The 26,367-nt window shown below is 42.8% G+C and overlaps 1 protein-coding gene across 1 annotated transcript in view; it reads left to right on the top strand.

The window, feature by feature from the left end:
- The window catches only part of LOC135518482 (collagen alpha-1(XI) chain-like), a 31,753-nt gene extending 5,671 nt beyond the window's left edge, over positions 1–26,082 (top strand). The window contains exons 3-8 of the mRNA XM_064943654.1: positions 11,525–11,738; positions 13,914–14,076; positions 23,245–23,370; positions 25,377–25,384; positions 25,527–25,589; positions 26,031–26,082. Coding sequence (XP_064799726.1) covers positions 11,525–11,738; positions 13,914–14,076; positions 23,245–23,370; positions 25,377–25,384; positions 25,527–25,589; positions 26,031–26,082 — 626 coding nt within the window. The remainder of the gene's footprint in view (positions 1–11,524; positions 11,739–13,913; positions 14,077–23,244; positions 23,371–25,376; positions 25,385–25,526; positions 25,590–26,030) is intronic.
- Positions 26,083–26,367: the final 285 nt, after the last annotated feature.

Below are 26,367 nucleotides of genomic sequence, written 5' to 3'. Positions count from 1 at the left end.
TATCTGTGTAATTCTAACCTGATCTAACATGTGTTTTGTGCATTGTGTAGGGGGGGTATTATTGTATCTGTGTAATTCTAACCTGATCTAACATGTGTTTTGTGCATTGTGTAGGGGGGGTATTACTGTATCTGTGTAATTCTAACCTGATCTAACATGTGTTTTGTGCATTGTGTAGGGGGGGTATTACTGTATCTGTGTAATTCTAACCTGATCTAACCTGCGTTTTGTGCATTGTGTAGGGGGGGTATTACTGTATCTGTGTAATTCTAACCTGATCTAACATGTGTTTTGTGCATTGTGTAGGGGGGGTATTACTGTATCTGTGTAATTCTAACCTGATCTAACATGTGATCTAACATGTGTTTTATGCATTGTGTAGGGGGGGTATTACTGTATCTGTGTAATTCTAACCTGATCTAACATGTGTTTTGTGCATTGTGTAGGGGAGTATTACTGTATCTGTGTAATTCTAACCTGATCTAACCTGCGTTTTGTGCATTGTGTAGGGGGTATTACTGTATCTGTGTAATTCTAACCTGATCTAACATGTGTTTTATGCATTGTGTAGGGGGGGGGTATTACTGTATCTGTGTAATTCTAACCTGATCTAACATGTGTTTTATGCATTGTGTAGGGGGGTATTACTGTATCTGTGTAATTCTAACCTGATCTAACATGTGTTTTATGCATTGTGTAGGGGGGGTATTACTGTATCTGTGTAATTCTAACCTGATCTAACATGTGTTTTATGCATTGTGTAGGGGGGTATTACTGTATCTGTGTAATTCTAACCTGATCTAACATGTGTCTTGTGCATTGTGTAGGGGGGGTATTACTGTATCTGTGTAATTCTAACCTGATCTAACATGTGTTTTATGCATTGTGTAGGGGGGGTATTACTGTATCTGTGTAATTCTAACCTGATCTAACATGTGTTTTGTGCATTGTGTAGGGGGGGTATTACTGTATCTGTGTAATTCTAACCTGATCTAACATGTGTCTTGTGCATTGTGTAGGGGGGATATTACTGTATCTGTGTAATTCTAACCTGATCTAACATGTGTTTTGTGCATTGTGTAGGGGGGTATTACTGTATCTGTGTAATTCTAACCTGATCTAACATGTGTTTTATGCATTGTGTAGGGGGGGGGGTATTACTGTATCTGTGTAATTCTAACCTGATCTAACATGTGTTTTGTGCATTGTGTAGGGGGGTATTACTGTATCTGTGTAATTCTAACCTGATCTAACATGTGTTTTATGCATTGTGTAGGGGGGGGGGGGTATTACTGTATCTGTGTAATTCTAACCTGATCTAACATGTGTCTTGTGCATTGTGTAGGGGGTATTACTGTATCTGTGTAATTCTAACCTGATCTAACATGTGTTTTATGGATTGTGTAGGGGGGGTATTACTGTATCTGTGTAATTCTAACCTGATCTAACATGTGTTTTGTGCATTGTGTAGGGGGAGTATTACTGTATCTGTGTAATTCTAACCTGATCTAACCTGCGTTTTGTGCATTGTGTAGGGGGGGTATTACTGTATCTGTGTAATTCTAACCTGATCTAACATGTGATCTAACATGTGTTTTATGCATTGTGTAGGGGGGGGGGTATTACTGTATCTGTGTTATTCTAACCTGATCTAACATGTGTTTCATGCATTGTGTAGGGGGGCATTACTGTATCTGTGTAATTCTAACCTGATCTAACATGTGTTTTGTGCATTGTGTAGGGGGGGGGGTATTACTGTATCTGTGTAATTCTAACCTGATCTAACATGTGATCTAACATGTGTTTGATGCATTGTGTAGGGGGGGGGTATTACTGTATCTGTGTAATTCTAACCTGATCTAACATGTGTTTCATGCATTGTGTAGGGGGGTATTACTGTATCTGTGTAATTCTAACCTGATCTAACATGTGTTTTGTGCATTGTGTAGGGGGGTATTATTGTATCTGTGTAATTCTAACCTGATCTAACATGTGTTTTGTGCATTGTGTAGGGGGGTATTACTGTATCTGTGTAATTCTAACCTGATCTAACATGTGTTTTGTGCATTGTGTAGGGGGGTATTACTGTATCTGTGTAATTCTAACCTGATCTAACCTGCGTTTTGTGCATTGTGTAGGGGGTATTACTGTATCTGTGTAATTCTAACCTGATCAAACATGTGTTTTGTGCATTGTGTAGGGGGGTATTACTGTATCTGTGTAATTCTAACCTGATCTAACATGTGATCTAACATGTGTTTTATGCATTGTGTAGGGGGTATTACTGTATCTGTGTAATTCTAACCTGATCTAACATGTGTTTTGTGCATTGTGTAGGGGGGGTATTACTGTATTTGTGTAATTCTAACCTGATCTAACATGTGTTTTGTGCATTGTGTAGGGGGGGTATTACTGTATCTGTGTAATTCTAACCTGATCTAACATGTGTTTTATGGATTGTGTAGGGGGTATTACTGTATCTGTGTAATTCTAACCTGATCTAACATGTGTTTTGTGCATTGTGTAGGGGAGTATTACTGTATCTGTGTAATTCTAACCTGATCTAACCTGCGTTTTGTGCATTGTGTAGGGGGGTATTACTGTATCTGTGTAATTCTAACCTGATCTAACATGTGTTTTATGCATTGTGTAGGGGGTGGGTATTACTGTATCTGTGTAATTCTAACCTGATCTAACATGTGTTTTGTGCATTGTGTAGGGGGGGTATTATTGTATCTGTGTAATTCTAACCTGATCTAACATGTGTTTTGTGCATTGTGTAGGGGGGGTATTACTGTATCTGTGTAATTCTAACCTGATCTAACATGTGTTTTGTGCATTGTGTAGGGGGGGTATTACTGTATCTGTGTAATTCTAACCTGATCTAACCTGCGTTTTGTGCATTGTGTAGGGGGGGTATTACTGTATCTGTGTAATTCTAACCTGATCAAACATGTGTTTTGTGCATTGTGTAGGGGGGGGTATTACTGTATCTGTGTAATTCTAACCTGATCTAACATGTGATCTAACATGTGTTTTATGCATTGTGTAGGGGGGGTATTACTGTATCTGTGTAATTCTAACCTGATCTAACATGTGTTTTATGGATTGTGTAGGGGGGGTATTACTGTATCTGTGTAATTCTAACCTGATCTAACATGTGTTTTGTGCATTGTGTAGGGGGAGTATTACTGTATCTGTGTAATTCTAACCTGATCTAACCTGCGTTTTGTGCATTGTGTAGGGGGGGTATTACTGTATTTGTGTAATTCTAACCTGATCTAACATGTGTTTTGTGCATTGTGTAGGGGGGGTATTACTGTATCTGTGTAATTCTAACCTGATCTAACATGTGTTTTATGGATTGTGTAGGGGGGGTATTACTGTATCTGTGTAATTCTAACCTGATCTAACATGTGTTTTGTGCATTGTGTAGGGGGAGTATTACTGTATCTGTGTAATTCTAACCTGATCTAACCTGCGTTTTGTGCATTGTGTAGGGGGGGTATTACTGTATCTGTGTAATTCTAACCTGATCTAACATGTGTTTTATGCATTGTGTAGGGGGTGGGTATTACTGTATCTGTGTAATTCTAACCTGATCTAACATGTGTTTTATGCATTGTGTAGGGGGGGGTATTACTGTATCTGTGTAATTCTAACCTGATCTAACATGTGTTTTATGCATTGTGTAGGGGGGTATTACTGTATCTGTGTAATTCTAACCTGATCTAACATGTGTTTTATGCATTGTGTAGGGGGGTATTACTGTATCTGTGTAATTCTAACCTGATCTAACATGTGTTTTATGCATTGTGTAGGGGGGTATTACTGTATCTGTGTAATTCTAACCTGATCTAACATGTGTTTTATGCATTGTGTAGGGGGTGGGTATTACTGTATCTGTGTAATTCTAACCTGATCTAACATGTGTTTTGTGCATTGTGTAGGGGGGGTATTATTGTATCTGTGTAATTCTAACCTGATCTAACATGTGTTTTGTGCATTGTGTAGGGGGGTATTACTGTATCTGTGTAATTCTAACCTGATCTAACATGTGTTTTGTGCATTGTGTAGGGGGGTATTACTGTATCTGTGTAATTCTAACCTGATCTAACCTGCGTTTTGTGCATTGTGTAGGGGGTATTACTGTATCTGTGTAATTCTAACCTGATCAAACATGTGTTTTGTGCATTGTGTAGGGGGGGTATTACTGTATCTGTGTAATTCTAACCTGATCTAACATGTGATCTAACATGTGTTTTATGCATTGTGTAGGGGGTATTACTGTATCTGTGTAATTCTAACCTGATCTAACATGTGTTTTGTGCATTGTGTAGGGGGGGTATTACTGTATTTGTGTAATTCTAACCTGATCTAACATGTGTTTTGTGCATTGTGTAGGGGGGGTATTACTGTATCTGTGTAATTCTAACCTGATCTAACATGTGTTTTATGGATTGTGTAGGGGGGGTATTACTGTATCTGTGTAATTCTAACCTGATCTAACATGTGTTTTGTGCATTGTGTAGGGGGAGTATTACTGTATCTGTGTAATTCTAACCTGATCTAACCTGCGTTTTGTGCATTGTGTAGGGGGTATTACTGTATCTGTGTAATTCTAACCTGATCTAACATGTGTTTTATGCATTGTGTAGGGGGGGGGGTATTACTGTATCTGTGTAATTCTAACCTGATCTAACATGTGTTTTATGCATTGTGTAGGGGGGGTATTACTGTATCTGTGTAATTCTAACCTGATCTAACATGTGTTTTATGCATTGTGTAGGGGGTATTACTGTATCTGTGTAATTCTAACCTGATCTAACATGTGTTTTATGCATTGTGTAGGGGGGTATTACTGTATCTGTGTAATTCTAACCTTATCTAACATGTGTTTTATGCATTGTGTAGGGGGTATTACTGTATCTGTGTAATTCTAACCTGATCTAACATGTGTTTTATGCATTGTGTAGGGGGTGGGTATTACTGTATCTGTGTAATTCTAACCTGATCTAACATGTGTTTTATGCATTGTGTAGGGGGGGTATTACTGTATCTGTGTAATTCTAACCTGATCTAACATGTGTTTTATGCATTGTGTAGGTGGGGTATTACTGTATCTGTGTAATTCTAACCTGATCTAACATGTGTTTTATGCATTGTGTAGGGGGGGTATTACTGTATCTGTGTAATTCTAACCTGATCTAACATGTGTTTTGTGCATTGTGTAGGTTTTTTTTTACTGTATCTGTGTAATTCTAACCTGATCTAACATGTGTTTTATGCATTGTGTAGGGGGGGTATTACTGTATCTGTGTAATTCTAACCTGATCTAACATGTGTCTTGTGCATTGTGTAGGGGGGGTATTACTGTATCTGTGTAATTCTAACCTGATCTAACATGTGTTTTGTGCATTGTGTAGGGGGGGTGTATTACTGTATCTGTGTAATTCTAACCTGATCTAACATGTGATTTGTGCATTGTGTAGGGGGGGTATTACTGTATCTGTGTAATTCTAACCTGATCTAACATGTGTTTTATGCATTGTGTAGGGGGGTATTACTGTATCTGTGTAATTCTAACCTGATCTAACATGTGATCTAACATGTGTTTTATGCATTGTGTAGGGGGGTATTACTGTATCTGTGTAATTCTAACCTGATCTAACATGTGTTTTGTGCATTGTGTAGGGGGGTATTACTGTATCTGTGTAATTCTAACCTGATCTAACATGTGTTTTGTGCATTGTGTAGGGGGGTATTACTGTATCTGTGTAATTCTAACCTGATCTAACATGTGTTTTATGCATTGTGTAGGGGGGTATTACTGTATCTGTGTAATTCTAACCTGATCTAACATGTGTTTTATGCATTGTGTAGGGGGTATTACTGTATCTGTGTAATTCTAACCTGATCTAACATGTGTTTTGTGCATTGTGTAGGGGGGTATTACTGTATCTGTGTAATTCTAACCTGATCTAACATGTGTTTTGTGCATTGTGTAGGGGGGTATTACTGTGTCTGTGTAATTCTAACCTGATCTAACATGTGTTTTATGCATTGTGTAGGGGGGGTATTACTGTATCTGTGTAATTCTAACCTGATCTAACATGTGTTTTATGCATTGTGTAGGGGGTGGGTATTACTGTATCTGTGTAATTCTAACCTGATCTAACATGTGTTTTATGCATTGTGTAGGGGGGGTATTACTGTATCTGTGTAATTCTAACCTGATCTAACATGTGTTTTATGCATTGTGTAGGTGGGGTATTACTGTATCTGTGTAATTCTAACCTGATCTAACATGTGTTTTATGCATTGTGTAGGGGGGGTATTACTGTATCTGTGTAATTCTAACCTGATCTAACATGTGTTTTGTGCATTGTGTAGTTTTTTTTTTACTGTATCTGTGTAATTCTAACCTGATCTAACATGTGTTTTATGCATTGTGTAGGGGGGGTATTACTGTATCTGTGTAATTCTAACCTGATCTAACATGTGTCTTGTGCATTGTGTAGGGGGGGTATTACTGTATCTGTGTAATTCTAACCTGATCTAACATGTGTTTTGTGCATTGTGTAGGGGGTGTATTACTGTATCTGTGTAATTCTAACCTGATCTAACATGTGATTTGTGCATTGTGTAGGGGGGGTATTACTGTATCTGTGTAATTCTAACCTGATCTAACATGTGTTTTATGCATTGTGTAGGGGGGTATTACTGTATCTGTGTAATTCTAACCTGATCTAACATGTGATCTAACATGTGTTTTATGCATTGTGTAGGGGGGTATTACTGTATCTGTGTAATTCTAACCTGATCTAACATGTGTTTTGTGCATTGTGTAGGGGGTATTACTGTATCTGTGTAATTCTAACCTGATCTAACATGTGTTTTGTGCATTGTGTAGGGGGGGGGGGTATTACTGTATCTGTGTAATTCTAACCTGATCTAACATGTGTTTTATGCATTGTGTAGGGGGGGTATTACTGTATCTGTGTAATTCTAACCTGATCTAACATGTGTTTTGTGCGTTGTGTAGGGGGGGTATTACTGTATCTTTGTAATTCTAACCTGATCTAACATGTGTTTTGTGCATTGTGTAGGGGGGGGTATTACTGTATCTGTGTAATTCTAACCTGATCTAACATGTGTTTTGTGCATTGTGTAGAGGGGGTATTACTGTATCTGTGTAATTCTAACCTGATCTAACATGTGTTTTGTGCATTGTGTAGGGGGGGTATTACTGTATCTGTGTAATTCTAACCTGATCTAACATGTGTTTTGTGCATTGTGTAGGGGGGGTATTACTGTATCTGTGTAATTCTAACCTGATCTAACATGTGTTTTATGCATTGTGTAGGGGGGGTATTACTGTATCTGTGTAATTCTAACCTGATCTAACATGTGTTTTATGCATTGTGTAGGGGGGGGGGGGTATTACTGTATCTGTGTAATTCTAACCTGATCTAACATGTGTTTTGTGCATTGTGTAGGGGGGTTTTACTGTATCTGTGTAATTCTAACCTGATCTAACATGTGTTTTGTGCATTGTGTAGGGGGGTATTACTGTATCTGTGTAATTCTAACCTGATCTAACATGTGTTTTGTGCATTGTGTAGGGGGGTATTACTGTATCTGTGTAATTCTAACCTGATCTAACATGTGTTTTATGCATTGTGTAGGGGGGTATTACTGTATCTGTGTAATTCTAACCTGATCTAACATGTGTTTTAAGCATTGTGTAGGGGGGGTATTACTGTATCTGTGTAATTCTAACCTGATCTAACATGTGTTTTATGCATTGTGTAGGGGGGGTATTACTGTATCTGTGTAATTCTAACCTGATCTAACATGTGTTTTGTGCGTTGTGTAGGGGGGTATTACTGTATCTGTGTAATTCTAACCTGATCTAACATGTGATCTAACATGTGTTTTATGCATTGTGTAGGGGGGTATTACTGTATCTGTGTAATTCTAACCTGATCTAACATGTGTTTTGTGCATTGTGTAGGGGGGTATTACTGTATCTGTGTAATTCTAACCTGATCTAACATGTGTTTTGTGCATTGTGTAGGGGGGTATTACTGTATCTGTGTAATTCTAACCTGATCTAACATGTGTTTTATGCATTGTGTAGGGGGGTATTACTGTATCTTTGTAATTCTAACCTGATCTAACATGTGTTTTGTGCGTTGTGTAGGGGGGGGTATTACTGTATCTGTGTAATTCTAACCTGTTCTAACATGTGTTTTGTGCATTGTGTAGGGGGGGGGTATTACTGTATCTGTGTAATTCTAACCTGATCTAACATGTGTTTTGTGCATTGTGTAGAGGGGGTATTACTGTATCTGTGTAATTCTAACCTGATCTAACATGTGTTTTGTGCATTGTGTAGGGGGGGTATTACTGTATCTGTGTAATTCTAACCTGATCTAACATGTGTTTTATGCATTGTGTAGGGGGGGTATTACTGTATCTGTGTAATTCTAACCTGATCTAACATGTGTTTTGTGCATTGTGTAGGGGGGGTATTACTGTATCTGTGTAATTCTAACCTGATCTAACATGTGTTTTATGGATTGTGTAGGGGGGGGGGTATTACTGTATCTGTGTAATTCTAACCTGATCTAACATGTGTTTTATGCATTGTGTAGGGGGGTATTACTGTATCTGTGTAATTCTAACCTGATCTAACATGTGTTTTATGCATTGTGTAGGGGGGTATTACTGTATCTGTGTAATTCTAACCTGATCTAACATGTGTTTTATGCATTGTGTAGGGGGGTATTACTGTATCTGTGTAATTCTAACCTGATCTAACATGTGTCTTGTGCATTGTGTAGGGGGGGTATTACTGTATCTGTGTAATTCTAATCTGATCTAACATGTGTTTTATGCATTGTGTAGGGGGGGGTATTACTGTATCTGTGTAATTCTAACCTGATCTAACATGTGTTTTGTGCATTGTGTAGGGGGGGTATTACTGTATCTGTGTAATTCTAACCTGATCTAACATGTGTCTTGTGCATTGTGTAGGGGGGGTATTACTGTATCTGTGTAATTCTAACCTGATCTAACATGTGTTTTGTGCATTGTGTAGGGGGGGTATTACTGTATCTGTGTAATTCTAACCTGATCTAACTTGTGTTTTGTGCATTGTGTAGGGGGGGTATTACTGTATCTGTGTAATTCTAACCTGATCTAACATGTGTTTTATGCATTGTGTAGGGGGGTATTACTGTATCTGTGTAATTCTAACCTGATCTAACATGTGATCTAACATGTGTTTTATGCATTGTGTAGGGGGGGGTATTACTGTATCTGTGTAATTCTAACCTGATCTAACATGTGTTTTGTGCATTGTGTAGGGGGGGTATTACTGTATCTGTGTAATTCTAACCTGATCTAACATGTGTTTTGTGCATTGTGTAGGGGGGTATTACTGTATCTGTGTAATTCTAACCTGATCTAACATGTGTTTTATGCATTGTGTAGGGGGGTATTACTGTATCTGTGTAATTCTAACCTGATCTAACATGTGTTTTGTGCGTTGTGTAGGGGGGGTATTACTGTATCTGTGTAATTCTAACCTGATCTAACATGTGTTTTGTGCATTGTGTAGGGGGGGGGTATTACTGTATCTGTGTAATTCTAACCTGATCTAACATGTGTTTTGTGCATTGTGTAGAGGGGGTATTACTGTATCTGTGTAATTCTAACCTGATCTAACATGTGTTTTGTGCATTGTGTAGGGGGGGTATTACTGTATCTGTGTAATTCTAACCTGATCTAACATGTGTTTTATGCATTGTGTAGGGGGGTATTACTGTATCTGTGTAATTCTAACCTGATCTAACATGTGTTTTGTGCATTGTGTAGGGGGGTATTACTGTATCTGTGTAATTCTAACCTGATCTAACATGTGTTTTGTGCATTGTGTAGGGGGGTATTACTGTATCTGTGTAATTCTAACCTGATCTAACATGTGTTTTGTGCATTGTGTAGGGGGGTATTACTGTATCTGTGTAATTCTAACCTGATCTAACATGTGTTTTATGCATTGTGTAGGGGGGTATTACTGTATCTGTGTAATTCTAACCTGATCTAACATGTGTTTTATGCATTGTGTAGGGGGGGGGGGGTATTACTGTATCTGTGTAATTCTAACCTGATCTAACATGTGTTTTGTGCATTGTGTAGGGGGGTTTTACTGTATCTGTGTAATTCTAACCTGATCTAACATGTGTTTTGTGCATTGTGTAGGGGGTATTACTGTATCTGTGTAATTCTAACCTGATCTAACATGTGTTTTGTGCATTGTGTAGGGGGGTATTACTGTATCTGTGTAATTCTAACCTGATCTAACATGTGTTTTATGCATTGTGTAGGGGGGTATTACTGTATCTGTGTAATTCTAACCTGATCTAACATGTGTTTTATGCATTGTGTAGGGGGGGGGGTATTACTGTATCTGTGTAATTCTAACCTGATCTAACATGTGTTTTATGCATTGTGTAGGGGGGTATTACTGTATCTGTGTAATTCTAACCTGATCTAACATGTGTTTTATGCATTGTGTAGGGGGGTATTACTGTATCTGTGTAATTCTAACCTGATCTAACATGTGTTTTATGCATTGTGTAGGGGGGTATTACTGTATCTGTGTAATTCGAACCTGATCTAACATGTGTTTTGTGCATTGTGTAGGGGGGTATTACTGTATCTGTGTAATTCTAACCTGATCTAACATGTGTTTTGTGCATTGTGTAGGGGGGTATTACTGTATCTGTGTAATTCTAACCTGATCTAACATGTGTTTTGTGCATTGTGTAGGGGGGTATTACTGTATCTGTGTAATTCTAACCTGATCTAACATGTGTTTTATGCATTGTGTAGGGGGGTATTACTGTATCTGTGTAATTCTAACCTGATCTAACATGTGTTTTATGCATTGTGTAGGGGGTATTACTGTATCTGTGTAATTCTAACCTGATCTAACATGTGTTTTATGCATTGTGTAGGGGGGTATTACTGTATCTGTGTAATTCGAACCTGATCTAACATGTGTTTTGTGCATTGTGTAGGGGGGTATTACTGTATCTGTGTAATTCTAACCTGATCTAACATGTGTTTTATGCATTGTGTAGGGGGGTATTACTGTATCTGTGTAATTCTAACCTGATCTAACATGTGTTTTATGCATTGTGTAGGGGGGTATTACTGTATTTGTGTAATTCTAACCTGATCTAACATGTGTTTTATGCATTGTGTAGGGGGGTATTACTGTATCTGTGTAATTCTAACCTGATCTAACATGTGTTTTGTGCATTGTGTAGGGGGGGGGTATTACTGTATCTGTGTAATTCTAACCTGATCTAACATGTGTTTTGTGCATTGTGTAGGGGGGGGGTATTACTGTATCTGTGTAATTCTAACCTGATCTAACCTGTGTTTTATGCATTGTGTAGGGGGGGTATTACTGTATCTGTGTAATTCTAACACAACCTGTGTTCTGTAGGAGGTGAGTTCCCTGAAGACTTCTCCATCCTGACCACCCTCAGGCCCAAGGCCGGCCTCCAGTCCTTCCTGCTGTCTGTCTACAGTGAGCAGGGCGTGCAGCAGCTGGGAGTGGAGGTGGGACGCTCACCCGTCTTCCTGTATGAGGACCAGAGTGGCAGGCCCGCTCCTGAGGGCTACCCGCTGTTCCGCTCTCTCAACCTGGCCGATGGAAAGTAAGTCAAGACTGAGCTACCACTACTGCTGCTGGTTGGTCTCACAGAGAACAGGGAGAGAGATGGAGGGAGGGAGACCATCGCTGCTCACAGAGAACAGGGAGAGAGACGGAGAGAGGGTGACCATTGCTGCTCACAGAGAACAGGGAGAGAGACGGAGAGAGGGAGACCATCTCTGCCCACAGAGACCAGGGAGAGGGAGACCATCTCTGCCCACAGAGACCAGGGAGAGGGAGACCATCTCTGCCCACAGAGACCAGGGCGAGGGAGACCATCTCTGCTTACAGAGACCAGGGAGAGGGAGACCATCTCTGCCCACAGAGACCAGGGAGAGGGAGACCATCTCTGCCCACAGAGACCAGGGAGAGGGAGACCATCTCTGCCCACAGAGACCAGGGAGAGGGAGACCATCTCTGCCCACAGAGACCAGGGCGAGGGAGACCATCTCTGCTTACAGAGACCAGGGAGGGGGAGACCATCTGTGCCCACAGAGACCAGGGAGAGGGAGACCATCTCTGCCCACATTGACCAGGGAGAGGGAGACCATCTCTGCCCACAGAGACCAGGGAGAGGGAGACCATCTCTGCCCACAGAGACCAGGGAGAGGGAGACCATCTCTGGGTAGTAGTAGCAGTATGGGGGATAGGAGAGGTTATAGTTAGGGGGGTCCTGGGTAGTAGCAGTAGTATGGGGGATAGGAGGGGTTATAGTTAGGGGGGGTCCTGGGTAGTAGCAGCAGTATGGGGGATAGGAGGGGTTATAGTTAGGGGGGTCCTGGGTAGTAGCAGCAGTATGGGGGATAGGAGGGGTTAAGGTCCTGTGACACAATAATATGTATATATATAATATTGCATAATTACAACAGTAATGACAAAGCAAAATCAGGTGTTAATGCAGAAAAATAAAACTAATATCAACAATCATCCTCCCCAGGTTCCTCTCTCAGGCTCTTCCTCCCCTCTCCTTCTCCTCCATGTCCTCTTCCTCAGGACAGAGTTTTAACTGCTCCCCAGGCTCCTCTCTCAGGCTCTTCCTCCCCTCTCCTTCTCCTCCATGTCCTCTTCCTCAGGACAGAGTTTTGACTGCTCCCCAGGCTCCTCTCTCAGGCTCTTCCTCCCCTCTCCTTCTCCTCCATGTCCTCTTCCTCAGGACAGAGTTTTGACTGCTCCCCAGGTTCCTCTCTCAGGCTCTTCCTCCCCTCTCCTTCTCCTCCATGTCCTCTTCCTCAGGACAGAGTTTTGACTGCTCCCCAGGCTCCTCTCTCAGGCTCTTCCTCCCCTCTCCTTCTCCTCCATGTCCTCTTCCTCAGGACAGAGTTTTGACTGCTCCCCAGGCTCCTCTCTCAGGCTCTTCCTCCCCTCTCCTTCTCCTCCATGTCCTCTTCCTCAGGACAGAGTTTTGACTGCTCCCCAGGTTCCTCTCTCAGGCTCTTCCTCCCCTCTCCTTCTCCTCCATGTCCTCTTCCTCAGGACAGAGTTTTGACTGCTCCCCATGCTCCTCTCTCAGGCTCTTCCTCCCCTCTCCTTCTCCTCCATGTCCTCTTCCTCAGGACAGAGTTTTGACTGCTCCCCAGGCTCCTCTCTCAGGCTCTTCCTCCCCTCTCCTTCTCCTCCATGTCCTCTTCCTCAGGACAGAGTTTTGACTGCTCCCCATGCTCCTCTCTCAGGCTCTTCCTCCCCTCTCCTTCTCCTCCATGTCCTCTTCCTCAGGACAGAGTTTTGACTGTGCGCCTCCAGCTCTCTCTTGCTCTTTCCTGACACACACTTTCCACAATGTTCAACACGTCTGTCATGCCGAGTAACCCAGAAGGAGGATTACGTTTGGAGTTTAATGAGTATAATCCAGTGTTAAACAGAGTTTTGAGGCCAGAATGTCCTGGAGGGGGCTCAGGAGATGTTGGGTACACGAGTGGCCTCGTCGTGTAACCCTTTTGAGTTCGTCCCAAATGGCACCCTCTTTTATAGTGCTATGCTCAATAGTGTGCAGGGTTTCCTTTTGAGACGCAAACAATATTCTGTCTGTTTGTGGAGGTTTTTGTTAGTCTGGTTAAAACCTGCTGTTTCAATTGGTGAACGCACCATTCAGTCTGGTCACAGCAGGGTTTTAGCAGCAGTCTAATCTGAATGTGCGGTATCTAACCATGCGTCTCTGTGTTGCTCTTGTCCCCTCTGACAGGTGGCATCGTGTGGCCATCAGCGTGGAGAGGAAGACGGTCACCGTCATCGTGGACTGTAAACAGAAGATCACCAAACCCCTCCTCAGGGGTGACTGTGCCTCCGTCAACACCGGAGGGATCACCGTGTTCGGAACCAGGATCCTTGACGAAGACGTCTTCCAGGTAAAAACAGGATGTTGGATAGGATGCTGGGCTGTACGTTCTGCTTGGTTGCTGTAACATGGTGATGTTAACCTCATCCCCAGTCTAATTATGCATAGCGCATATAAGCCTGGAACACCAATGACTCGAATCTGTCGTGTGTGGGAGTAAAAGAGGTGCACAACTACACTGAACAAAAAATATAAACACAACATGTAAAGTGTTGGTCCCGTGTTTCAATAATAGATCCAGGAAATGTTCCATACGTACAAAAAGCTTATTTCTCTCAAATGTCTTTACTTCCCTCTTGGTGAGCATTTCTCCTTTGCCAAGATAATCCATCCACCTGACAGGTCTGGCATATCAAGAAGCTGATTAAACTGCATGATTGTTACACAGGTGCACCTTGTGCTGGGGACACTAAAAGGCCACTCTAAAATGTTAAATTTTGTCACACAACACAATGCCACAGATGTCACAAGTTTTGAAGGAGCGTGCAATTAACATGCTGACTGCAGGAATGTCCACCAGAGCTGTTGCCAGAGAATTTTATATTAATTTCTCTACCATAAGCCTCCTCGTTTTTGAGAATCTGGCAGTACGTCCAATCGACCTCAGAACCGCAGACCACGTGTAACTACGCCAGCCCATGACCTCCACATACAGCTTCTTCACAGCTGATGAAACTGTGGGTTTGCACAACCAAATAATTTCTGCGCAGAAACTGTCCCAGGGAAGTTAATCTGCATGCTCGTTGTCCTGGAGAAGTGTACTCTTCACAAATGAAATCCAGTTTCAACTGTACTTGGCAGATGGCAGACAGCGTGTGTGGCGTTGCGTTGGTGAGCGGTTTGTCAATGTTGTGAAGGGTGTCAGATGGTGAGGGTGGGGTTATGGTCAGGCATAAGCTATGGACAACGTGCACAATTGCATTTTATCAATGCCAATTTGACTGCACAGAGATGCCAGGTTTAAATCCCGAGGCCCCTTGTCGTGTCATTCATCTGCCGCCCTCACCTCATTTTTTCAGCATGATAATGCACAGCTCTATGTCGCAAGGATCTGTACACAGGTACTGGAAGCTGAAAATGTCCCAGTGATTCAACGGTCTGCATACTCACCAAACGTGTCACCCGTTGAGCATGTTTGGGATGCTCTGGATAAATGTGTACGACAGCGTGATCCTGTTCCCGGGCAATATCCAGCAACTTCATAGACCCATTGAAAAGGAGTGGGACAACATTCCACAGGCAACAATCAACAGCCTGATCAACTCCATGTGTTGTGCTGCGTGAGGCAAATAGTGGTCACACCAGATACTGAATAATTTTATGATCTACGCCCTACATTTTATTTAAGGCATCTGTGACCAACCGATGCATATCTGTATTCTTTTGAAATCCACAGATTAGGGCCTAATGAATTTATTTCAATTGACTGATTTCCTTTAACAGTTGAAGTCAGAAGTTTCCATACACCTTAGCCAAATACATTTAAACTCAGTTTTTCACAATTCCTGACATTTAATCCAAGTAAAAAAGTACCTGTCTTAGGTCAGTTAGGATCACCACTTTATTTTAAGAATGTGACAGAATAATAGTAATATTTAATATTTTTTGGTCAGTGTATCTTTGTCCTTGTTGACTTTAAGAGGAATCCAGAATCACAGGTGTCGTTGTATCAGTTCAGTTTAATCAGCTCTGGTTGTGTGTGACTTGATGACTCATTGACATAGAGACAAACATGCAGGAGGAGGCTGAAATACATAGCATTCATTCTTGCACCTACGGTGTTCATTTTTAACTATGAATAAAATGCTCTGAAAGTTTATTGGCTTATACGGTGTTGTGTCTCTTTAGAATCTGAACAACGGAGATGTAATGTCTGTATTTCTTTGGGTTAGAATACGAGAAACGTCTCATTTGTTTGTACATCAAACAATCAAATTCATTTGGCCTTTTTCAGTTCTGCCCACAAATTTTCTATAGGATTGAGGTCAGGGCTTTGTGATGGCCACTCCAATACCTTGACTTTGTTGTCCTTAAGCCATATTGCCACAACTTTGGATGTATGCTTGGGGTCATTGTTCATTTGGAATACCCAAGTTTTAACTTCCTGACTGATGTCTTGAAATGTTGCTTCAATATATTCACGTAGTGTTCCTTCCTCCTGAAGCCATCTATTTTGTGAAGTGATAATGCAACCCCCATGCTTCACAGTTGGGATGGTGTTCTTCAGTTTGCAAGCCTCTCCCTTTTTCCTACAAACATAATGATGGTCATCATGGCCAAACAGTTCTATTTTTGTTTCATCAGACCAGAGGACATTTCTCCATAAAACACATTTGTTCCCATGTGCAGTTGCAAACCATAGTCTGGCTTTTTTATGGCCGTTTTGGAGCAGTGGCTTCTTCCTTGCTGAGTGGCCTTTCAGGTTATGTTGATATAGGACTCGTTTTACTGTGGATATAGATACTTTTGTACCTGTTTCCTCCAGCATCTTTACAAGGTCCTTTGCTGGTGTTCTGGGATTAATTTGCACTTTTCGCACCAAAAAACGCTCATCTCTAGGAGACAGAACGCGTCTCCTTCCTGAGCGGTATGACGGCTGCATGGTTAACTCTCAGTTGTGTAGCTATCTCTCTGTTGTATAGCTGTCTATCTGTTATGTAGCTACTCTATCTCTCTATGTACCTATCTCTCTGTTGTGTTGCTATCTCTCTGTTGTGTTGCTACCTCTCTGTTGTGTTGCTATCTCTCTGTTGTGTTGCTATCTCTCTGTTGTGTTGCTATCTCTCTGTTGTGTTGCTATCTCTCTGTTGTGTTGCTACCTCTCTGTTGTGTTGCTACCTCTCTGTTGTGTAGCTATGTTTACATAGTTTACATGTTTACCTAGTTTAAATAGTTTACATATTTTACATGTTTACATGTTTACATAGTTTACATGTTTAAATGTTTACATTGTTGACATGTTTACATTGTTTACATGTTTACATGTTTACCTAGTTTACATGTTTGCATAGTTTATATAGTTTACATGTTTACATGTTTACATAGTTTACATAGTTTACATAGTTTACATGTTTACATAGTTTACATGTTTACATGTTTAAATGTTTACATAGTTTACATGTTTACATAGTTTACATGTTTACATGTTTACATAGTTTACATGTTTACATAGTTTACATAGTTTACATGTTTACATTGTTTACATGTTTACATGTTTACATAGTTTACATAGTTTATGTGTTTACATAATTTACATGTTTACATAGTTTACATGTTTACATAGTTTACATGTTTACATAGTTTATATAGTTTACATGTTTACATAGTTTACATAGTTTACATAGTTTACATAGTTTAAATGTTTACATAGTTTATATAGTTTACATGTTTACATGTTTACATAGTTTACATAGTTTACATGTTTACATAGTTTATATAGTTTACATGTTTACATAGTTTACATAGTTTACATGTTTACATGTTTACATAGTTTACATGTTTACATAGTTTACATAGTTTACATAGTTTACATGTTTACATAGTTTATATAGTTTACATGTTTACATAGTTTACATAGTTTACATGTTTACATGTTTACATAGTTTACATAGCCATAAGTACATGTTTTCCTGAAGGAGCTTCATTTGTGCTAGTTTGTTCCTGGCATGATGTTTGACCCACACTAGTAATGGTGACCTCCATTCCATCTTCTCCTCTGTAGTCTCAGACATTCTATATCCCACTCTTATGTTCTAGTGTCTCCCTGATTTCCCCCCAAGTCTCTCTGTCGTGATGTTTTTGCTGTGTTTGATATCCCCTTGTGGACTCTCTCTGGGTCCCCAGTTCAGGCAGGGGTGGATGGTCAGAGGAATGTAAATAATAACTGAAAATAGTCTGATTGTCTTGTGAGGGGGAGGTAAAGGTCACCACCCTGGATACAGGGGACAGGTCACCACCCTGGTGTGGATAGAGGGGACAGGTCACCACCCTAGATACAGAGGACAGGTCACCACCCTGGTGTGGATACAGGGGACAGGTCACCACCCTGGTGTGGATACAGGGGACAGATCACCACCCTAGATACAGATGACAGGGCACCACCCTGGTGTGGATACAGGGGACAGGTCACCACCCTGGATACAAGGGACAGGTCACCACCCTGGTGTGGATACAGGGGACAGGTCACCACCCTGGTGTGGGTACAGGGGACAGGTCACCACCCTGGTGTAGATACAGGGGACAGGTCACCACCCTGGTGTAGATACAGGGGACAGGTCACCACCCTGGGTACAGGGGACAGGTCACCATCCTAACCTGACTGCTGCTGGTTCTCATCCTAACCTGACTGCTGCTGGTTCTCATCCTAACCTGACTGCTGCTGGGTCTCATCCTAACCCGACTGCTGCTGGTTCTCATCCTAACCTGAACCAGTACCTGGACTTGAGGAGACAATGAATGTGATGAGATCAAAAAAGGTCCAAATAAAAATAAATCAAAGATCTTGTACTGCTGTTCTGTACTGCTGTTCTGTACTGCTGTTCTGTACTGCTGTTCTGTACTGCTGTTCTGTACTGCTGTTCTGTACTGCTGCTGGATCAGCCGACTGGTGTGTGGCAGTTATGAGTGATATTATCAGAGGTGCTTAAGGTTGATTTGGCACAAGCGCACTTGGTCAAAAACAATAGATCATTTTTTTTAGATTTTGTATTTTGTATATATTTTTTTACAATACACTGTAACGTTTACAGAGCTGGATAATGGGACTTTGAATAGAAGGATTCTGGGCGTTAGAGAAGATCTATTCATATTCATCGTCTCCTAAAGCCCAGGTGCTGGTTCAACCCTAACCCTACAGTGGCTTGCGGAAGTATTCCTATATTGTTGCCTTACAACCTAAAGTTAAAATAGATTTTTTTGGGGGTGTTTGTATCATTTCATATACACCACATGCCTACCACTTTGAAGATGCTAAATATGTTTTATTGTGAAACAAGCAAGAAATAAGTCTATAAAACAGAAAACTTGAGCGTGCATAACTGTTCACCCCCACAAAGTCAATACTTTGTAGAGACACCTTTTGCAGCAATTGCAGCTGCAAGTCTCTATAAGCTTGGCACATCTAGCCACTGGGATTTTTGTCCATTCTTCAAGGCAAAACTGCTCTAGCTCCTTCAAGTTGGATGGGTTCCGCTGGTGTACAGCAATCTTTAAGTCATACCACAGATTCTCAATTGAATTGAGTTCTGGGCTTTGGCGAGGCCATTCCAAGACATTTCAATATTTCCCCTTAAACCACTTGAGTGTTGCTTTAGCAGTATGCTTAGGGTCATTGTCCTACTGGAACTTTGTCCCTGACCTGTTTGGAGAGCTCCTTGGTCTTCATGGTGCCACTTGCTTGGTGGTGTCCCTTAAATCAATTTAAATTACAGGTTGTAATGCAACAAAATAGGGAAAATGCCAAGGGGGATGAATATTTTCACATGGCACTCTAACCCTGACTGTGGGCCTACTCTGCTGCTGCCATGTCATCACCCTGCTGATTTGGGTGTGGTGTGGAGGGAGTGTCAGTGGTCAGGGTGTTTGGAGCATCAGTTGGTCAGGGTGTTTAGAGTGTCAGTTGGTCAGGGTGTTTAGAGCGTCAGTTGGTCAGGTTGTTTAGAGTGTCAGTTGGTCAGGGTGTTTGAGTGTCAGTGGTCAGGGTGTTTAGAGCGTCAGTTGGTCAGGGTGTTTAGAGCGTCAGTGGTCATGTTGTTTAGATCGTCAGTGGTCACCCCCTCCATCCCTCCACCCCATCCCCCACCACTCCATCACTCCACCCACCACCATCCCCCCACCACTCCATCCCTCCATCCCACCTCTCCCTCACCCCTCCAGACTCCTTGGCACACAGCTTCAATGCTGATGTCAAAGAGATCTTCTGTTGAATCTGACAATTAATCTTAATGGTTGTACAGTCGTCACTTCTAGGTTAGACTACTGCAATGCTCTACTTTCCGGCTACCCGGATAAAGCACTAAATAAACTTCAGTTAGTGCTAAATACGGCTGCTAGAATCCTGACTAGAACCAAAAAATTTGATCATATTACTCCAGTGCTAGCCTCCCTACACTGGCTTCCTGTCAAAGCAAGGGATGATTTCAAGGTTTTATTTCTAACCTACAAAGCATTACATGGGCTTGCTCCTACCTATCTCTCTGATTTTGTCCTGCCGTACATACCTACACGTATGCTACGGTCACAAGACGCAGGCCTCCTAATTGTCCCTAGAATTTCTAAGCAAACAGCTGGAGGCAGGGCTTTATCCTATAGAGCTCCATTTTTATGGAACGGTCTGCCTACCCATGCCAGAGATGCAAACTCGGTCTCAACCTTTAAGTCTTTACTGAAGACTCATCTCTTCAGTGGGTCATATGATTGAGTGTAGTCTGGCCCAGGAGTGTGAAGGTGAACGGAAAGGCTCTGGAGCAACGATCCACCCTTGCTGTCTCTGCCTGGCCGGCTCCCCTCTTTCCACTGGGATTCTCTGCCTCTAACCCTATTACAGGGGCTGAGTCACTGGCTTACTGGGGCTCTCTCATGCCGTCCCTGGAAGGGGTGCGTCACCTGAGTGGGTTGATTCACTGATGTGGTCATCCTGTCTGGGTTGGCACCCTCCCTTGGGTTGTGCCATGGTGGAGATCTTTGCGGGCTATACTCAGCTTTGTCTCAGGATGGTAAGTTGGTGGTTGAAGATATCCCTCTAGTGGTGTGGGTGCTGTGCTTTGGCAAAGTGGGTGGACCATGCCCCAGGACTACCTGACATGATGACTCTTTGCTGTCCCCAGTCCACCTGGCCGTGCTGCTGCTCCAGTTTCAACTGTTCTACCTTATTATTATTCGACCATGCTGGTCATTTATGAACATTTGAACATCTTGGCCATGTTCTGTTATAATCTCTACCCGGCACAGCCAGAAGAGGACTGGCCACCCCACATAGGCTGGTTCCTCTCTAGGTTTCTTCCTAGGTTTTGGCCTTTCTAGGGAGTTTTTCCTAACCACTGTGCTTCTACACCTGCATTGCTTGCTGTTTGGGGTTTTAGGCTGGGTTTCTGTATAGCACTTTGAGATGTCAGCTGATGTACGAAGGGCTATATAAATAAATTTGATTTGATGTCCAGTTTGCAGGCCAATCCTGGCTTTCACGGAGAGAGAGAGAGAGAGAGACCCAAGGGACAAGGCTTAGCATATGGATGTTTATACACTACCTGTTAACTCTCCACCCTGATTATACTGGTAGCCTTGTGGCTATAGTTAACTATCCAACCTGAGGCCTGTGGCTGTAGTTAACTCTCCACCCAGGGGCCTGTGGGTTTGGCCCAGCGTCATCCGGGTTAGGGGAGGGTTTGGCCATCCGGGATGTCCTTGTCCCTTCATGCTCTAGCAACTCCTGTGGCTGGCCGGGTGCATTGGTGCGGCTGGCTTCCGGTTTAAGCGAGCAGTGTGTCAAGAAGCAGTACAGCGCTTGGCAGGGTCATGTTTCGGAGGACGCGTGGCTCTCGACCTTCGCCTCTCCCGAGTCCGTACGGGACGTTGCAGCGATGGGACAAGACTGTAACTACCAAAATTAAAAGGTGCACCTGATTTAACTCACATTGAGTACCCTCAAAGTAACCCGGAGTGTACTACCTCCTCCCAACTCAACCCGAAAACCCAAACTGTTTCAGAAGTTATTATCTCTACCAATACCAGTTGGATTTCATCTCCCATTTAGGAGTAGGTTTAATTGGTGTTCAGGAAGCAGGTTTAATGAGATCTGCATTGCCTTTTGTTCTTATTTCCTGTCACAACAGTACAGTGCCTCACAATCTCTGCTGACATTTTTATAATCTCAGGTTGATTCGGTGATTGTCCTCCAGCTTGCTGTGCTGTAGATTGTCAATACTGCACATCCATCCATGTTTGTCTGCCTTTGCTCTTCCCACTGCTCAGACAGCACACATGGATTCCAGGTGTTTCTTCTGTTTGTCTTCCTGATGGTACATGTTTGTTTGATTTCGCTGCCTGGCTTGGTAAACCCCCGTGGTATGAATAATAATGTACTTATCTAGCCAGTGTCTAAACCTGATTTTTCTCTGTGTCCTGTGGGTGAATGTGCTGTGGATGAATGTGCTGTGGATGAATGTCCTGTGGATGAATGTGCTGTGGATGAATGTCCTGTGGATGAATGTCCTGTGGATGAATGTGTTGTGGATGAGTGTCCTGTGGATGAATGTGCTGTGGATGAATGTCCTGTGGATGAATGTCCTGTGGATGAATGTCCTGTGGATGAATGTCCTGTGGATGAATGTCCTGTGGATGAATGTGCTGTGGATGAATGTGCTGTGGATGAATGTCCTGTGGATGAATGTGCTGTGGATGAATGTGCTGTGGATGAGTGTCCTGTGGATGAGTGTCCTGTGGGTGAATGTGCTGTGGATGAGTGTCCTGTGGATGAGTGTCCTGTGGATGAGTGTCCTGTGGATGAGTGTCCTGTGGGTGAATGTCCTGTGGGTGAGTGTCCTGTGGGTGAATGTCCTGTGGATGAATGTCCTGTGGGTGAATGTCCTGTGGATGAATGTGATATGGATGAATGTCCTGTGGGTGAATGTGATATGGATGAATGTGCTGTGGATGAATGTGCTGTGGATGAATGTCCTGTGGGTGAATGTGCTGTGGATGAGTGTCCTGTGGATGAGTGTCCTGTGGATGAGTGTCCTGTGGATGAGTGTCCTGTGGATGAGTGTCCTGTGGTGATGTGTCAACCTGTTTAATGAGCTAGAATCACATTCCCTTTCCCTTACTACCACTGCCAGCATGAGAAGTATGAGAAAACACTGTCTCTTTTAGAGGCTGATGGGATTACATGTTATCTGACATATGGGTTTGATGTTCTGTCTATCTTCTTCCCTCTATCACCTCCTTTCCTGTGAATATGATCTGATGCTAGTTAGCTTTTTGCTTTAGTACAGAGATCAATAGTCATCAAATTTGTGAGTAAAGTTAAACATATTATTTAACCTTTTTAAATGTTCATGTTAGATTTTTAACATCGGTACATACAATATCATACTGTGTCTATCTGCTAACTCTTAGCTATAGGAAGGGTTTGAGATAAACGTGATTTTCCCACAACTAATCCTTCTTTGTTTCCTTTCCGCAGGGTGACATCCAGCAGCTGCTGATTGTGTCCGATCCTAAAGCAGCTTACGACTACTGTGAACACTACAGCCCCGACTGTGAAACTCCCCACAGCCACTCCTTACAGGCCCAGCAGCCTGAAGATCAGGTCAGTATTCCGAGGGCCAGAGGGCCACAGGGCTCTGGATGGGGGGACCCACTGGCCCCCAGTGTAAGTGAGTGGACCAAGACCCATTCTGGCTCATTCCAGCCCTTGAGGGTTAGTCGTTATGTACCAAATCATAGATCCCAGACACACAGGACATATAAAGTCAGTCATCTCTCTTAGAACACCATTATAGAGAGGGGTGTGTCTTAGAGCATCATTAGAGAGAGGGTTGTGTCTTAGAGCATCATTATAGAGAGGGGTGTGTATTAGAACATCATTAGAGGGAGGGGTGTGTCTTAGAGCATCATTAGAGAGAGGGGTGTGTCTTAGAGCATCATTAGAGAGAGGGGTGTGTATTAGAACATCATTAGAGGGAGGGGTGTGTCTTAGAGCATCATTAGAAAGAGGGTTGTGTCTTAGAGCATCATTATAGAGAGGGGTGTGTATTAGAACATCATTAGAGGGAGGGGTGTGTCTTAGAACACCATTAGAGAGAGGGGTGTGTCTTAGAGCATCATTAGAGAGAGGGGTGTGAGAGAGGGGTGTGTCTTAGAGCATCATTAGAGAGAGGGGTGTGTCTTAGAACATCATTAGAGAGAGGGGTGTGTCTTAGAGCATCATTAGAGAGAGGGGTGTGTCTTAGAACATCATTCGAGAGAGGGGTGTGTCTTAGAACACCATTAGAGAGAGGGGTGTGTCTTAGAGCATCATAAGAGAGGGGTTTGTCTTAGAGCATCATTAGAGAGAGGGGTGTGTCTTAGAGCATCATTAGAGAGGGGTGTGTCTTAGAACATCATTCGAGAGAGGGGTGTGTCTTAGAACACCATTAGAGGGAGGGGTGTGTCTTAGAACACCATTAGAGAGAGGGGTGTGTCTTAGAGCATCATCAGAGAGAGAGGTGTGTCTTAGAGCATCATTGGAGAGGGGTGTGTCTTAGAACATCATTAGAGAGGGGTGTGTCTTAGAACATCATTAGAGAGAGGGGTGTGTCTTAGAGCATCATAAGAGAGGGGTGTGTCTTAGAGCATCATTAGAGAGAGGGGTGTGTCTTAGAGCATCATTAGAGAGGGGTGTGTCTTAGAGCATTATTAGAGAGAGGGGTGTGTCTTAGAGCATCATTAGAGAGAGGGGTGTGTCTTAGAGCATCATTAGAGAGAGGGGTGTGTCTTAGAGCATCATTAGAGAGAGGGGTGTGTCTTAGAACATCATTAGAGAGAGGGGTGTGTCTTAGAACATCATTAGAGGGAGGGGTGTGTCTTAGAACACCATTAGAGAGAGGGGTGTGTCTTAGAGCATCATCAGAGAGAGAGGTGTGTCTTAGAGCATCATTGGACAGGGGTGTGTCTTAGAACATCATTAGAGAGGGGTGTGTCTTAGAACATCATTAGAGAGAGGGGTGTGTCTTAGAGCATCATAAGAGAGGGGTGTGTCTTAGAGCATCATTAGAGAGAGGGGTGTGTCTTAGAGCATCATTAGAGAGGGGTGTGTCTTAGAGCATTATTAGAGAGAGGGGTGTGTCTTAGAGCATCATTAGAGAGAGGGGTGTGTCTTAGAGCATCATTAGAGAGAGGGGTGTGTCTTAGAACATCATTAGAGAGGGGTGTGTCTTAGAACATCATTAGAGAGAGGGGTTTGTCTTAGAACATCATTAGAGGGATGGGTGTGTCTTAGAACACCATTAGAGAGAGGGGTGTGTCTTAGAGCATCATTAGAGAGAGGGGTGTGTCTTAGAACATCATTAGAGAGAGGGGTGTGTCTTAGAACATCATTAGAGGGAGGGGTGTGTCTTAGAACATCATTAGAGAGAGGGGTGTGTCTTAGAGCATCATTACGAAGCAACAAAAGAATAGTTCTCTTGTTCGCTAATGCGTTTCACAGATCCACCAATAGAACAGAAGCCGGACCGTACGTAGTGTTATGTTTCAGAATCATAACAAAACACTCAGCCAACCACGTGCCTGAGCACTGTTCTGTAAAGTCATACATGACATCTGTGTTTTCCACAGATTAAACTGTATGAACTCAGCAAAAAAAATAAACGTCCTCTCACTGAACAAGTTCCACAGACATGTGACTAACAGAAATTGATTAATGTGTCCCTGAACAAAGGGGGGTTAAAATCATAAGTAACAGTCACTATCTGGTGTGGCCACCAGCTGCATTAAGAACGCCAGTGCATCTCCTCCTCATGGACTGCACCAGATTTGCCAGTTCTTGCTGTGAGATGTTACCCCACTTTTTCACCAAGGCACCTGCAAGTTCCCAGATTTTTCTGGGGGTTATTGGCCCTAGCCCTCACCCTCCGATCCAACAGGTCCCAGACGTGCTCAATGTGATTGAGATCCGGGCTCTTCGCAGGCCATGGCAGAACACTGACATTCCTGTCTTGCAGGAAATCACGCACAGAACGTGCAGTGTGGCTGGTGGTAATTGTCATGCTGGAGGGTCATGTCAGGAAGAGCCTGCAGGAAGGGTACCACATGAGGGAGGAGGATGTCTTCCCTGTAACGCACAGCGTTGAGATTGACTGCAATGACAACTAGCTCAGTCCGATAATGCTGCGACATACTGCCCCAAACCATGACAGACCCACCACCTCCAAATTGATCCCGGTCCAGAGTACAGGCCTCGGTGTAGCGCTCATTCCTCTTGTGTTCCAGCGACGGTGGATTTGTGCCCATAGGCGACGTTGTTGCCGGTGATATCTTGTGAGGACCTGCCTTACAACAGGCCTACAAGCCCTCAGTCCACCCTCTCTCAGCCTATTGCAGACAGTCTGAGCACTGATGGAGGGAATGTGCGTTCCTGGTGTAACTCAGGCAGTTGTTGTTGCCATCCTGTACCTGTCCCGCAGATGTGATTTTCGGATGTCCCGATCCTGTGCAGGTGTTGTTACATGTGGTTTGCCACTGCGAGGACGATCAGCTGTCCATCCTGTCTCCCTGTGGCGCTGTCTTTGGCGTATCACAGTACGGACATTGCAATGTATTGCCCTGG

The sequence above is a fragment of the Oncorhynchus masou genome, chromosome 28 (assembly GCF_036934945.1).
Source record: "Oncorhynchus masou masou isolate Uvic2021 chromosome 28, UVic_Omas_1.1, whole genome shotgun sequence".
NCBI classification, from domain to species: Eukaryota; Metazoa; Chordata; class Actinopteri; order Salmoniformes; family Salmonidae; genus Oncorhynchus; species Oncorhynchus masou.
This window is presented reverse-complemented; position numbering and strand designations above follow the sequence as displayed.